Source organism: Ciona robusta, chromosome 2 (genome assembly GCF_009617815.1).
Source record: "Ciona robusta chromosome 2, ASM961781v2".
Classification (NCBI taxonomy): Eukaryota; Metazoa; Chordata; class Ascidiacea; order Phlebobranchia; family Cionidae; genus Ciona; species Ciona robusta.
This window is the reverse complement of record NC_143236.1, coordinates 9,004,787-9,021,607: the sequence shown is the minus strand read 5'-3', so window position 1 is coordinate 9,021,607 and position 16,821 is coordinate 9,004,787. Positions and strand designations below refer to the sequence as shown.

The window sequence follows — 16,821 nt, the reverse complement described above, 5'->3', positions numbered from 1 at the left end:
CGTTATAACACGAGTGTTCTGTTTCATACACCTCGTGCCTGCTTACGAGTTACCATGTATGTAACTTATTTATCCTCGCATGGCAGGGCAACAACAGTCGTTATAACACGGGTGTTTTGTTTCATACACCTCGTGCCAGCTTACGAGTTACCACGTATGTAACTTATTTATCCTCGCATGGCGGGCTACAACAGTCGTTATAACACGGGTGTTCTGTTTCATACACCCCGTGCCAGCTTACGAGTTACCACATATGTAACTTATTTATCCTCGCATGGCAGGGCAACAACAGTCGTTATAACACGAGTGTTCTGTTTCATACATATCCTAGGGCCTAGCCTGTTTTTTAACGACTATCGATTTGCTGCCAGTGTTCTTTTTTTTATTTTTTAAGATTAATGAAAGTTAATTTTTATGTTTATTCCACCCAACAGACGGAGGTTTTGAACCCAAAGTCGATAACAATGGGTCAGTTGTATGGTGAGTTTGATGCTATGACTCATGAATGGACAGATGGGATATTATCGACGCTTATCAGACAAGGGTGTTCGGCTACTGATAAAGATAAGAGATGGTGAGATAAATATATGCTGGTGTATTTTATCCAAGATTTCTCTTCTGCTGTTTACCCACTTTTCCCAGCCACAATATGTTTGGTTTAGGATAAGGTTACCCGCTTACACACAAAGTTGAAAACTCCCATGCTATAAGTTGCCAGTTACTGTACAATAAGCATGAGGTGAGAATTATATGTGTGGGTTTCCGATATTACCCATGGCTGCTGCTCCTATTGTCTTTGCTTAGGAATGCGAGTTACTTGGCAGTGAATATGAGGTGTATTAAACTTGTATTATTGATCCTGCATTACAACATCATATTTAACCCAATTTTAAGCATGAAAGAATGCTAGTAGCTTTACATTAAGCATGAGGTGTATGAAGTCACCATGTATGGTGTGCAACACACGTGTATTAAAACCCTTCGGTTTCCCACCCCAAGGATAAACATGAAAGTATTGTAGCTTGACAGCAAGCATGAGGTATATGAAGACACCCATGTTATAACTCAACATCAAGCATAAGAACATATATCACAACCACAATACACCCAGGTACATGTTCGATGGCCCAGTTGACGCCGTATGGATTGAAAACATGAACACGGTGTTGGATGACAATAAGAAGTTGTGTTTGAGCAGTGGAGAGATCATCAAGTTAACTCAACACATGACCATGATGTTTGAGGTTTGAATGCTTTGTGTGCGTGTGTGTATTTGGGTAAGACACTTAGAAACAATTGCTCCAACCCAGTGGTCACTACACTAATCAGTTGCATCACTCTCGGTGTTGGGGTAATGGGACAACTCTTGACTAAATCCTAGGTCCTTCAGGACTTCACCAATATAGAATAGAGATATGGAGTATTTTGATTCCCATAAGTATCAAGTCGGTTGATCTTTTCATTGGCAACAATAACGAAGATCAAATTATTCATACCACCAAATCCTTGTTGTATTTCTTTACACAAGAATCGTTCAACTTTATTTGTATACAAGACGAGCCATTGCAAGATTAGTTATACTCAGCTCAATACCTCCTAACCCCCCCCAACAGGTAGCTGACCTTGCTGTTGCTTCCCCCGCCACAGTATCAAGGTGTGGCATGGTCTACCTTGAACCTGGCTATATTGGACTTGCACCATTCGTTTACTGCTGGATGAAACGAGTTCCCGATGTCATTCTTCCCTATGTTGATAAATTGAATGCGTTGTTCGATAAATTCCTGGAGGTAAGAAGATGGTTATCAGTTTGTGAACACTAAAGATAACAGTTTGAAGCTCAACGCTGCTACCAATGTGGGCGAATGTGTCCTTGGGCAAAACACCTAACAGCAATTGGTTATTAATGCGCTATCCAAAATTGTTAGCATACAGAAAACAATTACCCACAAAGTTAAATACGTGGTAACTCTTAAACGGGCACAAGGTGTATTAAACAGAACACCTGTGTTATAACAACTGTAGTTGCCCCCTCCTTGTAAGAATAAAAAAGTTACATTTATTCATTTTTCTGATATATCTTCCAGACTCAACAAATTTAACTACATTTTCCATGATTCTTCAATAACATATTAACCCCATTATTCCTACCCAGCCATCCGTGAAGTTTATTCGCAAGAACACGAAGGAGATTGTGGCGTCCGTGAACGCAAACTTAACATTCTCACTGCTAAATTTCCTGGATTGTTTCTTTGCCCCTCTCATTCCTAAGGAGGTAAAATATTATGATATCTCTATATATATACACTGAGTAAGGTGGTAATAGTAATTGTGAGGTCTTGTGTGGCACATCTGGGATGTCTATTACCCCAACACCCAGGGTGCTATCATTTAGACCCCACTGAAGCAGTTTATAGACACTCAATAATAGAGATTCTATTCTATAAGGGTGAGGTCTTCAGTAAGACACACTTGAGACCTGGTATGTAGGTCTATTACCCCAACACCCAGGGTGCTGTCATTTCTTCCCCTAAATCATTTTATTGATGGAGCCGTGGGTTTTAAGTGTTTTTAAAAGGCCCACCACCTTGAAAGGTTGAGAAACACCAGTTTTGATTCATGCTATGACTTGTTTACTATAACAAATATACTGTATTGTGTGTGATTGTATTGTAAGGGGGAAGCTGCAATGCGGGAACGAGCTAAGAAAGACAAACGTTTTGCTAAGTACCTTGCATTTGTAAGTGGCATGCAATGTATTTGCATGGTGGTATACAGTGTATGCCTATCAACCAGTCGCATGGTTATATGGTGTATGCTACTGCATGGTGTATATACAACATAGTGTATGCCTATTGCATGGGGTATGTAATATCTCTACAATTATACCATTTCTCTCTTGGTCAGAATTTTAAAGTCACAAGCTTGAAGCCTTAAACTGAAAGCCTCAAACGTAAAGCCTTAAACTCAAAGCCACAAGTTTAAAGCCTTAAGTATAAAAGAGACTTAAATATAAAGAAGAGTTCCTGGCTTTGTATTAGATATCCCCAATACATTATACTGCATGATGATGGTACACATGGTAAACGAAAAGGTGGAATCCATCTTTTGGGTCTTGGTATTCCTTTTTACCTATCTATTCTACATGGGTGAGGTCCTTAGCATGCCATGGGATCTAGGAAATTGTGCCAGAGTTGGTACATTACCCTAACACCCAGTTGTAATTATTCCACACATTATGGTTGTACACCTCATAGTCGCAACATTAATTCTACACTCTTCATCCACTTTGTGTGATTACCACTTACTCTATATTACTTATCTAGTGTGAGGTATTCCTACTTTGCACAATGCATGTTATGGATAGGGCATGTTATATCACATACAACATAAACTTCATTGTATAAGTGAAAAGCCTTCTGCTAAAAATGTAATTTTTTTTACCATGAGCAATTATAACATTGATATCATAAAACTTATGTTTTAACCAGAAGAGCGATTCACTTATGTATTGTATTCTGCCTTGCAACAACAGCACGATAGCATTTGAATTTTTTCTATATACTCAAATAGTTTATTGTAGCTAGTCTCTCTTTAGTACATTTCTTGAAATAACCATATTATATTTCCATTTTGTAAATTTATCCAAACTATTTTTTAGATTTCGGAACCTATTTCATTACCACGCTGGTCCTGTGTTATAAACTTATACCTGAATTGCAAAAAAATTGGAAAATAGACATATTATATTGTATAACTTGAAACTATGTAAATGGATATTTGTAGTTATTCTTTTTATCTCTTTTATATTTTATTTCCTTGAACCTTTTAGACTAGCATTATACAAAACTGATATTAACTTATATTGTGTAAAACTATGGACTTGTATTATATTAAAATTTCCCCAACCCTACAATACTATATATTAAGATATAATAACATGACCATTGTCACCCAGGGTGAACCAACACTAACTGAAAGCCAGTTGGAGCGGGTAGGCGAGCTTATTGAGCCGTGGTTCTTCTTTGCGTTGATATGGAGCGTTGGTGGAACTGTGGATAATGAGGGGAGGGCAAAGTTTTCCGAGTATTTGAGGCAAAGAATGAAAGAAGAGAATGTACGTTGGTTGTTTTATTGTAACCAGAACCAATCACCTACAAAGTTACATACATGGTAACTTGTAAACGGGCATGGGGTGTATTAAACAGAACAACTGTGTTTTAACGACTGTTGTTGCCCTGCCACTCAAGCATACAACAAGTTACATTTATTCAATATGTCTGTTTCATTAGGTTGCTGAAGCTATTGCAGTGTGTGAATAAGCAGGCATGACTTTTCGTTGGTTTGGTCATTTATATCCTTGTAAGTGGGAACTTGAGTGACTTATCCATGGTTGCCACTCCCATGCCCACAGTCGAGTTGCTGAAGCTATTGCAGTGTGTGAATAGGCAGGCATGACTTTTCGTTGGTTTGGTCATTTATATCCTTGTGGGTGGGAACTTGAGTGACTTATCCATGGTTGCCACTCCCATGCCCACAGTCGAGTTGCTCAAGCTATTGCAGTGTGTGGATAAGCAGACATGACTTTAGTTTGTTTGGTCATTTATATCTTTTTGAATGGGGCTTCTGCATCTTTTTCCTCCCAATAAAATCAACCTCCAACCCAGGTCTCCCTCCCGTTCCCGGATCAAGGGTTGGTTTACGATTACCAGTTGGATGATGGAGGAGTGACGAAGAAGAGCAATCCTGGAGACGTGGATGATGAGGAACAAACACAGAAGTCAACGGAAGTTAGTGGGGGCGTGTTTTAGGGGTTGTGGGGGTGAATGGGGGGTGTTTTTGGGGTTGTGGGGGTGTATACCTCATGCTTGCTGCCCGTTTATGTAACTATACTTGATGCTATACTAAGCCATTGGTGTAGATTTATTGCCAAAAATTTTGTATATAAAAAATGTTGATGTTAAATGAATGGTGTATTATGTTAACACTTTTTGTTGTGCTTTTGTACTTTATTGTACGATGTGTTTATGATTATGACATTATCATGGATATTGTATTTTCAGATTAAATTTTATCCTAAAAAAATGATAAAAATAAAAGTTATTCTAAACATGACCTCAGATTAAATGGCGTAGTTGGATGGAGAGCGCTCCTTCATTTGAAGTCACCCCGTCCACGGCGTACGCTGATATCATCGTGCCTACTATTGATACTGTAAGGACGGCCTCACTGGTGGAGATGCTTATCATGCATAAGAAGCAGGTGAGTGGATTGGATAATGTTGCAATATAGGGGTTGAGGGTTCAAGGCTCGATGCTGCTACCATTGGGGCGCATTGTAGGTGATGTTAAATATCTGCGATAAACAATGCTGGGGATGGATATTTTTTTGTTTGTTTATTTCACATCAAGATGAGCTACCCTGAACAATGCCTGTACCCCCTAGGTTGAGGGTTCAAGGCTTCATGCTGCTACCATTGTGGCATATATATCTTTAGGCAATATTGGATATATAAAAGAAATGCCTGAGCTGCCCTGAACAACACTGGATGTAGATATTTCTTTGTTTGGTATTTTTACACCAATTCTATTTTAATTTACACAAGTCTATTGCTGTATTACAGTTAACACAATGTCATAAATAACTCCATTTTAAAACAATTTTCCCGCTTTGTTATATAAAGGTCTTAATACTAAATTAACCTCTTGACCAGATCTTGACCAAAAATTATGATCTATTGCTGTATTACCGTTCATACTATATCATAAATCACTTTATTATAAACATATTTGATCCACCTGTTAAACAACAATTAGTACTGAACTCTCCAGATCTTGATAGTTTGCCCGACCGGCCAACTACAGTTCATACTATACTGTAAATACCTATATCATAAACATATATGTCATAATATATGTTATGTTATATATGTTATAATGTCCGGTGCCATGGCACAGTTCGTTGGCGCGCCTGCCTGTAACCCAGAGGTAATGGGTTCAAGGCTCGTCACTGCTACCATTGTGATCGTATGTGTCCTTGGGCAAGACACTTAACGACAATTGCTCCAACCCAGTGGTCACTAATGAGTTGTCCAAATTATCAGCCATAATCCTATATTATAGTTCAATTGTTAATGAATCAAACCCCCCAGATCTTGACAGTTGGCCCAACAGGCACGGGCAAAACTGTCGTGCTGATGGACAAGTTATTGAAAGGAATGCCACAGGAATATATCCCTAACTTCATGATGTTCTCGGCTAAAACATCAGCAAACCAGACACAGGTGGATGATTGTGTTGTTTAGATGGTTAACCACAAAAGTGGCCGTTTGATCATTTGTAAGCAGGCACGAGGTGTATGAAACAGAACACTTGTGTTATAACGACTGTCGTTGCCCCGCCATGCGAGGATAAATAAATTACATACGTGGAACTTGTAAGCGAGCATGAGGTGTATGAAACAGAATACCCGTGTTATAACGACCGTCATATATATGGGTAAGGTTCTATAGGAAGGCACACCATGGGACCTGGGATTAAGACCAGAGTTAGCCCATTACCCCAACATTGTATATGCACATTCTATTCTATATGGGTGAGGTCCTACAGCGAGGCACGCCATGAGACCTGGGATTAAGATCAGAGTTGGCACATTACCCCACACTTTAAACTTAGCCATAATAACTTCCCATCCAAACAGGATCTGATCGATGGCAAACTAGACAAGCGTCGCAAAGGTGTGTTCGCGCCTCCCTTGGGCAAGTACGCCGTGTTCTTTATAGATGATCTCAACATGCCAGCACTTGAGAAGTATGGAGCCCAACCCCCCATAGAGTTACTGAGGCAATGGATGGATCATAACGGATGGTACGACAGGAAGGCTATTGGTGAGTATGGGGGGGACTACTCTGTACAGTATGGGGTGGTTCAGGGGGGAGACTACTTCTAATCCTTTAGTGGCTTATCTTGTATAAAAACCATGTTTCTCATTTCTGTCATCTGGCAGACGAAAAGGCAGATAATACAAGTGATCACTGGGTTGTTGCAGTTACCATTAAGTGTCTTACCTAGGGATGCACATTACAATTTAATTAGGTATTCTAGGATATCCTAGAATACTTTATTTCGAATCTAGAATTCCGAATCTTTTTGTATTTATAAGAAAAAACGTACGAAGCCAAAATGGCCAGGTCAAAACGTATAGCAACCTTTTAAAAGACGCTGCGAAACGTTTTCTCCCGAAAGTCCTACAAACACGAGAATCTTTTTTTTCAAAATTATAGTTCATCATTAAACAGAATACCGAATCCTGTAATTATACATTGATTCCAAAAGGATTGGAAATTCTGTAATGTGTATCCCTAGTCTTACCCAAGAAAACATACACCCACAATGGTAGCAGCATTGAGGCTTGAACTAAGTATCTTCGGATTCCTATATGAACGATCCAACCATACACACAATTACGTCTGTATAAACAACAAATGTTAATAAAGTATATACCTCTAGTTAAAGGTCATGCATATGTGGTTCTCATGGTAACTGCAATATGTATTAACCAAATGACTACCAACTAGAAGCCTTGAGCCCCGCACCCATAACATCCCATTCACCCCAGGTTCCTTCCGTACGCTGGTTGATATATCGTTCGTGTTCGCCATGGGACCACCCGGAGGCGGTAGAAACCCTATCACAGCTCGATTGTTACGTCATTGTAACTACATCGCATGCAACGATATGGAACTTGAGTCAAAGTCAAGGATATTCAACACCATCGTGTCAGGGTGGTTGGGTGGGTTATTAATGGACTTTGTATTATATTTGTTACCTTGTAATTAAATTGTAAAGGGGCAACGACAGTTCTTATAACACGGGTGTTCTGTTTCATACACCTCATGCCCGCTTACGGGTTACCATGTATGTAACTTATTTATCCTCGCATGGCGGAGCAACGACAGTCGTTATAGAGTTTTATATAAAAGCAAGAATATATTATATATTTTATATTTTTATATTTGAGGTAAATAATAGAAATCTTATTCATTCACTAGGTGGACTAAGGAGCATAATCAGTTTCAACAGTGAGTATTGGAGATAGTTGTTTATATGTTAGGTTTAGTTATTAAGTGTTAAGGTGCTGTTGCAGTGTGTATATAGTTGCCATGCCCGCAGTCAAGTATTGCATTGTGTGGATAAGCAAACATGTTGTTTAACCACTAACAGCCAATTAGTTGCCAGATGGTTTGAAAGGAAATGAAAACGTAAACTCTCTTGTTATCAGAAATGTTACATTGTAGCTGACTGAGGCAGTTTACAGGGACGTAATAATTTAGATGATATGAGAATGGGCCAACTTTGGCCTAAATCCCAGGTTCCCTGGCGTGCCACACTGTAGGACCTCACCCATATAGAATAGAATGTGCATATACAATGTTGGGGTAATGGGCCAACTCTGGCCTAAATCCCAGGTCCCATGACATGCCTCACTGTAGGACCTCACCCATATAGAATAGAATGTGCATATACAATGTTAGAGTAATGGGCCAACTCTGGTCTAAATCCCAGGTCCCATGGCGTGCCTCACTGTAGGACCTCACCCATATAGAATAGAATGTGCATATACAATGTTGGGGTAATGGGCCAACTCTGGCCTAAATCCCAGGTCCCATGGCGTGCCTCACTGTAGGACCTCACCCATATAGAATAGAATGTGCATATACAATGTTGGGGTAATGGGCCAACTCTGGTCTAAATCCCAGGTCCCATGACATGCCTCACTGTAGGACCTCACCCATAAAGAATAGAACTCCTGACCTAATCTCAAGTTTCCATGGCTCACTGTATACAACCCAGGACCTCAGCCATAATAAATATAATACAAAGCTTATTACTTGGTAATACTCACAACCCAGATTCAACAGTATGCCATGCTTCAGGACTTTACCCCAAATAGAATAGAACACAATTATAATAACTTGTTACCATTCACAGCCCAAAGCCCATAATATCTACTTAAAGCCTAAGACCTCACCCATGTAGAATATACTATTTTATAACTGGTTACCCCCACAGCCCCAGCATCAGAGGACTTGCGCCAGTTATGTGGGGGTCTTGTGACATCAACAGTTGAGGTTTATGACCTCATAACCACCCAATTGTTGCCCACTCCAGCCAAGTCTCATTACACTTTCAATCTCCGAGATTTATCCAAAGTATTCCAAGGAATGTTAATGATGGAAGTCACTAAGATAGAGGTGGGACCATTGTGTGGGACCAAATATGTCAATATCATTGTGTGGGACCATATATGTCAATATCATTGTGTGGGACCAAATATGTCAATATCATTGTGTGGGACCAAATATGTCAATATCATTGTGTGGGACCAAATATGTCAACATCATTGTGTGGGACCAAATATGTCCATATGAAAAGAAAACTAAGTTTCAAAATAACATTCGTTCCAAGACAGTTTCCAAAACCCTATTTTTTAGGTTCCAGCTAATCTCCATGAGTAAAACCATTAGTCATTTTGCCGCTAATTTCCGTTCTTCGATGTTTTAAAAAATTGGTAGAGAAAAATATGAAGTTATTTTATGTTCACACGTATTAAGTTCATTATTGCTAATCCCCCTGTACCCCCACAGTCCAAGGAGATGCTTCTCCGTTTATGGTATCACGAAAGTTGCCGGGTCTTCCAGGATCGCCTTGTTAGCAAGGAGGACAGGGATTGGTTTTCGGATCTCCTTGAAACTAAAATTAAAAACCAGTTTAACGTAAGATGTGTTAAGTTTAGAACAACTCTGGTATAAATCCTATGTTCATGGTACTTACAACACTCACTCTTGTCCCATCTAACACTGAGGATGGTTAAAGTTGATTAACTGAAACTGCATAAAGGCCAGCTTGGTACTTGTAACACTCACTCTTGTCTATGTTTACGGATAAAAATTTTTGCCACTAATTATAAAGTTAAATTTAAATGACAATTGCCACTAACCCACGACCCGTATATTTACACCTCCACAGCTTGACATTGAAACAGTGCTCCCTGTGCGTCCCGTGCTATTCGGCGACTTCCTCAACCCCAACTCTGAGGTGAAGCTTTATTCGTACGTGGAGGATCACGCTAAGGTGGGTTGGTTGGGTTAACTGGTGGTTTAAGTGTTAACAAGGGGTGTTAACAGGGGGATACGAGTATATATTTGATTATAACATAACGGAATTTATTTGAAAAAAATCGAACTATTTAAAACAACCAAGAGAAAGAAATTCTCAGCAAAACGACAGTCGTTAAAAACACCAGCGAGTAAAAAGTATGAGAAAGTGTTGGTTAAAAAGCGAGATTTATTGTAACATGTTTGTGGTTTATGTGACCATGCTTTTGAAGGGAAGCAAACTGTTTATAGGGGGGATAAATCAAAACTCTGACTAACATAACATATTTGTTTTGTTTAGAATGCAATAGCGAATGTCAAATTAATTAAAACAAAATTATCAACAAAACTACAGTGGTTAAAACACAGTATAGGCTAAAATTAGAAAGTTCGTCAGTTAAAGTTTTTTTTCATTTTTTTTTATTTCATTTTTTAAAATAAAATTAGGATAAACTTAGAACACAAAACACAAGACGTGATCATCAGTTAAAGATGTGGGGCAACTTACCAATTCATTCTCTTCTGGTCCAAGGGTTCCATACATATTAATAAGGAGCAGCAAGCAGACACTACTCCTGTAAAAATATACCTGTAACTTTTTCAAAGTTGGGAAGCTGTACAGTAGGTACACTAGCATGCAAATTCAGTGTTTCCCAATATTTTTCCAGATGATCTCGATAATGGAGGAATCCCTTGAAGATTACAACCAGGTCAACACTGCCCAGATGAAGTTGGTACTCTTCCTTGATGCCGTGCAACATGTATGCAGAATATCTAGGGTGATACGACAACCACTGGGCAACGCTCTACTACTGGGGGTGGGGGGAAGTGGAAGGCAGAGTTTGTCAAGGCTCGCCACTCATATGTAAGTGGGGGGGGTGATGGGCCAACTTATGTTCTCTGTATGATCCTGTTGTCATGTCTAGGACCTCACCCATATAGAATAGAATGTGCATATACAATGTTGGGGTAATGTGCCAACTCTGGTCTAAATTCCAGGTCCCATAGCATGCTTCACTGTAGGACCTCACCCATATAGAATAGAATGTGCATATTCAATGTTGGGGTAATGGGTCAACCCTGGTCTAAATCCCAGGTCCCATGGTGTGCCTCACTGTAGGACCTCACCCATATAGAATAGAATGTGCATATACAATGTTGGGGTAATGGGCAAACTCTGGCCTAAATCCCAGGTCCCATGAACGGCTTCACCCATATAGAATAGAACAACTTGTTTGGACCCTCGAGATTTGACCCTGAAACTTTACATTAATATCGACACTGCCCCAGCACCCAGGGTGCATTCATCTCGATCAGAGAGACAAACTACGCCACATAAAACCTGTTATTTTGGCAAACCAGAGGTTTAACCACTTCGTTGTATTAATGTAATATAGTTATTTTCTTGCCATCTAAATTTAAACGATACATCAATAACACTACATATAATTTAATATCACAAACCAACACAGAGCTGAGTACGAACTTTTCCAAATTGAGCTCGCGAAGAATTACGGCGTAGCTGAATGGAGAGATGACATCAAGAAATGCATGTTGAAAGCTGGCTTACAAAACCAACCAATATCATTCTTGTTCAGCGATACACAGATTAAAAGTGAAAGTTTCTTAGAGGTGGGTAGGGGTGTGTAATGTTTAAAATGCCTGTTTATTTCATATATTGTATAGTAGTGGCTTCATACACCTTGTGTCCACTTGTGAGTTACCATGTATGTAACTTTGTGTATGATTTGGACAACCCATTGGTGACCACTGACTACAGAGCTGTTGGTACCTTGCCCAAGTTTTGTAAACGATCAACTATTGTTCATGTAGTGAATTCTTCCACATTTATGAGCTAACTTGTATGTAACTTTGTGGGTCATTTGGACAACCATTAGTGACCACTAACTTGAGCTTCAGCAATAGTTGATATCTTGCCCTATTTCCATTATGTAGCAGCCTTGAGCTTTGAACCCAGTACATTAGGTTTGGAGCTGATTGCTATTTTAATCCAAAACAATATAATAATTTACAAATAAATTTATATATTTTATTCTATATAGATGTGATCATGGCCCACATGAACACTAGGAAACCTGGGCCCAAGAATACAGGCCACACTTGGTCCATTACCTTAGTCATATATAGTAGGTTGGGGTAAGATTGGACACTTTTTTCACATAATATCCAAATATTCTGATCCTGTTTTAAACAATTAACAACTTTCTATGGGAGTCGTGAAGATACGGTTTTATAATTCTTTAAATGTTCTTTGTTTACTACCAAATAGGACGAGAAAATAGAATGAAAAGCTGTCCCATCTTCCCCCACCTTCCTATACCAACTAACCATCTAAACAACCAACTTATTCCCCAGGATTTGAACAACATCCTCAACTCTGGAGACGTCCCAAACATATACGCATTGGATGATTTGGACAACATATATGGAGCCATGAAACCAATAGTGATCGACCAAGGCCTCCCACCAACCAAGTCCAACTTATACAATGCATTTACTAAGCGTGTGAGGGCGAACCTGCATACCATATGCTGTATGAGGTGGGTGCTGTGTATGTAATAACTTTAATTGCCTATAGTTACCGTGGAAAAGATTTGGAAAGATTTTAAACCAAAAGACAGGAAATCTTAACGAAAAAAGTCATTATAACATGCTTACAGTTAAAAACAGATTTAAATTTATTGGAAGAACCGTAATTGCTCCAACCCAGTGGTCACTACTGGGTTGTCCAAATTATCAGCCACAAATAAAAAATGAAAAAAAAAGTAACCACCCACAATGTTACATACGTGGTAACTCGTAAGCTAGCACGAGGTGTATGGAATAGAACACCCGTGTTATAACGACTTACGTTGCCCCACCATGCGGGGATAAATAAGTTACATACGTGGTAACTTGTAAGCGGACACGTGGTGTATGAAACAGAACACCTGTGTTATAACGACTGTTTTCCAGACACGCGAGGATAAAATAAGTTACATTCACTCATTCATTCACCCCCACTTTCCAGTCCCATCGGCGAGATATTCCGCGCCCGTCTCCGAATGTTTCCCTCTCTAATCACCTGCTGTACCATCGACTGGTTCAGTGAATGGCCAGATGAGGCGCTACAGAGTGTGGCCAATACTTTCTTAGGGGAGCTGACAGACGTTGATACATCGGATCAAAAATTAATGGGGGGTAAGGATTAATAATTAAAACGCTATTTGGTATGTTTATAACACTAGCTTGGAGGGGCAACTTTGGGGTTAACAAAGCCCAAAGAGCTTTTTACTTTATCTTTATGAAACAAATATCGCCTTGTACGTGTATACAGCACACACGCGCTACGTCACACTCTGCGTTATTCGCCCGTGAACGCCACGTTTGGTAATGCAACCCCAAACCCATCAGTTGTGCGTTTAATCCATGTAGTGTACTACCATTTCGTTTATTGTTTTATCCCGGCGCCTGCCTGTAACCCAGATGTAATGGGTTGGCCTGTCGCTGCTACCATTGTGGGCGTATGTGTCCTTGGGCAAGACACCTAACGACAATTGCTCCAACCCAGTGGTCACTAATGGGTTGTCCAAATTATCAGCCATACAGAAAAAATAAATAATCACCCACAAAGTAACATACATCGTAACTCGTAAGCTGGCACGAGGTGTTAAACCCGTGTGAAAACGACTGTCGTTTTCCGGCCACGTGAGGATAAAGTAAGTTACATTCATTTATTGTGCCTTTCCTTAACTAATTCGTTCCGCAGAGTTACTCCAATCATTCATTAAGTTCATTATAAACAAACCGAGCTTTGAAATAGGTTCTACCTTATCGTCTATATATTATTGTATAAGAAGTTCAACAAAAACTTTTAATAAAATTTTCATAAGTTTAGAATGGAAACATAGAATGTTGTGTATTTTTATAATCACATTTTAACCCCACCATAATACACTCAGGCATGGTGAACATGTGTGTTCTTATGCACCAATCAGTGGCCACCCACTCCAAAAGGTTCCTTGCTCAATTATCCCGTCATAACTACGTCACACCAACCTCATACTTAGAGTTGCTTGGTATTTTCAACAAACTCATCGGGATGAAAATAACCGAACTCACAACAAACAGAAACAGAATGAAAATTGGGCTGGATAAGGTAAAAAGTTGATGTGTTTAAACTTTTCTGTTAATTTTTTTTTGTTTTATCATCAAAACAAAATGCCCTTATTTATGTTTAATGGTTGTCATTTTGTTGCCAATTCCCTTCTCTTCGTTGTTTAAGTAACTTGACCGCAACTACCATGGTTATCACCCTTGTTCACACAGTTACTGAGGACGGCAGACGACGTAGCGAAGATGCAGGAGGAGCTGGAAACGATGCGCCCTCTACTGGAGGAAGCAGCCATCGAAACCGTGGCAACCATGGAAAAAATTTCGAAAGATACGGTGAGTGGGGGTTGTGGACGTGCTGAGAGCTGTTAGTGCTGCACTAAAGATTTTATTTGTGGCAGATAATTTATACAACCCAGTAGTGACCACTGGGTTGGAGCAATTACGGTTCTTCCAATAAATTTAAATATGTTTTTAACTGTAAGCATGTTATAATGACTGTTGTTTTGTCGCTAGTAAATGTGGGATTTGTATTGGTGTACCAGAAGCTGTTGTGTTGTTACGATGATACATAGATAGATGCTGGGGTTGTTGGTGCAAGGGGTTACTTTATGGAGCTGTATGACGTTTAAACCTAAGTTTTCAAACTGGTGTGACATGTTTTATCACCCTGGTTTAACCTGGCTGCAAAATTTGAGATTTTAATATATAATATATGAATAAATGAATGAATGTAACTTACTTTATCCTCGCGTGGCCGGAAAAACAACAATCTTTATAACACGGGTTTAACACCTCGTGCCAGCTTACGAGTTATTATGTAGGTTATTTCGTGGGTGACTATATAATTTTTTTTGTTTATTTGGAAACAATGAAAGTGCATCAATTTTCGTTAAACTTTAATTATGACATCACAATCCAGGTGGTTGCCAAGGAGACGCAGGTCGTCGTACAAAAGCAAGAAAAGGAGGCGATGGCGCAAGCAGAAACATCGCAAGCCATCGCGGAAGACGCGCAACGTGATTTAGACGAAGCACTTCCAGCACTGGAGGCCGCTCTTGCTAGTTTAAAATCGCTCAACAAGAACGACGTTACGGAGGTATTTGGTGTTCATATTATTAACTGGTTGATTCATTATATTGCTTATTAATACTGAGGTATTTAGATAGATGATGTCTGGTGTATATTAATGAGTAATCATAATAATATCCACAACCACACCTGTGGCTTCCCTGCTCCATCAATAAAATAATCTTTTTTTATTGTATTTATATTATTGAATGTATATAAACCGCCTCAGTAGGTCGAAGTACATTGGGTGTTGGGGTAATATAGTAATAAATATACTAACTGCACCACAACGTCATATTTTCCATTTACCCATCCCCCACCAGGTTCGATCTCTATTATTGAGTGTTTATAAACTGCCTCAGTGGGGTCTAGATGGTAGCACCCTGGGTGTTGGGGTAATAGACCTACATCCCAGGTCTCAGGTGTGCCTCACTGAAGACCTCACCCTTATAGAATAGAATCTCTATTATTGAGTGTCTATAAACTGCCTCAGTGGGATCTAGTTGGTAGCACCCTGGGTGTTGGGGTAATAGACCTACATCCCAGGTCTCAGGTGTGCCTCACTGAAGACCTCACCCTTATAGAATGGAATCTCTATTATTGAGTGTCTATAAACTGCCTCAGTGGGGTCTAGATGGTAGCACCCTGGGTGTTGGGGTAATATAATTAAAGCACTAAAACATCATATTATATTTACCATTAATCAATCTTCCCACCCCCAGGTTCGAGCGATGATGCGACCCCCTGCAGGTGTACGAATGGTGATAGAAGCGGTGTGTATCATGCAAAGTGTTAAAGCTAAGAAAGTTGCCGGGGAGAAGATCGGAACCAAAGTTGATGATTATTGGGAGCCCGGGAAAGCTTTGCTGCAAGATCCTGGCAAGGTGGGAATATATGAGACCAGTTGTTATAGTATAGGTGTTCTGTTTCATACACCTCGTGCCCGCTTACAAGTTACCACGTATGTAACTTATTTATCCTCGCATGGCGGGGCAACGACAGTCGTTATAATACAGGTGTTCTGTTTCATACACCTCATGCCCGCTTACAAGTTACCACGTATGTAACTTATTTATCCTCGCATGGCGGGGCAACAACAGTCGCTATAATACAGGTGTTCTGTTTCATACACCTCGTGCCCGCTTACCAGTTACCATGTATGTAACTTATTTATCCTCGCATGGCGGGGCAACGACAGTCGTTATAACACGGGTGTTCTGTTTCATACACCTCGTGCCCGCTTACCAGTTACCATGTATGTAACTTATTTATCCCCACATGGCGGGGCAACGACAGATGAGTTACCACGTATGTAACTTATCTATCCTCGCATGGCGGGGCAACGACAGTCGTTATAACACAGGTGTTCTGTTTCATACACCTCGTGCCCGCTTACCAGTTACCATGTATGTAACTTATTTATCCCCACGTGGCGGGGAAACGACAGATGAGTTACCACGTATGTAACTTATCTATCCTCGCAT

General features: G+C 39.8%; 1 protein-coding gene across 2 annotated transcripts in view; it reads left to right on the top strand.

The window, feature by feature from the left end:
- Window positions 1-16,821, top strand: part of LOC149740946 (dynein axonemal heavy chain 1-like) — a 78,082-nt gene that overhangs the window by 43,290 nt on the left and 17,971 nt on the right. Inside the window, exons 37-58 of one of the 2 annotated variants that reach the window (XM_089872848.1) lie at window positions 435-574; window positions 1,112-1,244; window positions 1,614-1,787; window positions 2,153-2,272; window positions 2,675-2,737; window positions 3,956-4,114; window positions 4,665-4,787; window positions 5,119-5,259; window positions 6,149-6,280; window positions 6,697-6,883; window positions 7,615-7,788; window positions 9,069-9,250; window positions 9,644-9,772; window positions 10,026-10,130; window positions 10,822-11,018; window positions 11,626-11,785; window positions 12,530-12,714; window positions 13,185-13,354; window positions 14,116-14,312; window positions 14,483-14,602; window positions 15,189-15,365; window positions 16,060-16,221. In XM_089872848.1, coding sequence (XP_089728974.1) covers window positions 435-574; window positions 1,112-1,244; window positions 1,614-1,787; window positions 2,153-2,272; window positions 2,675-2,737; window positions 3,956-4,114; window positions 4,665-4,787; window positions 5,119-5,259; window positions 6,149-6,280; window positions 6,697-6,883; window positions 7,615-7,788; window positions 9,069-9,250; window positions 9,644-9,772; window positions 10,026-10,130; window positions 10,822-11,018; window positions 11,626-11,785; window positions 12,530-12,714; window positions 13,185-13,354; window positions 14,116-14,312; window positions 14,483-14,602; window positions 15,189-15,365; window positions 16,060-16,221 — 3,330 coding nt within the window. The remainder of the gene's footprint in view (window positions 1-434; window positions 575-1,111; window positions 1,245-1,613; window positions 1,788-2,152; window positions 2,273-2,674; window positions 2,738-3,955; window positions 4,115-4,664; window positions 4,788-5,118; window positions 5,260-6,148; window positions 6,281-6,696; window positions 6,884-7,614; window positions 7,789-9,068; window positions 9,251-9,643; window positions 9,773-10,025; window positions 10,131-10,821; window positions 11,019-11,625; window positions 11,786-12,529; window positions 12,715-13,184; window positions 13,355-14,115; window positions 14,313-14,482; window positions 14,603-15,188; window positions 15,366-16,059; window positions 16,222-16,821) is intronic. The other variant, XM_089872849.1, reaches the window with a different exon arrangement.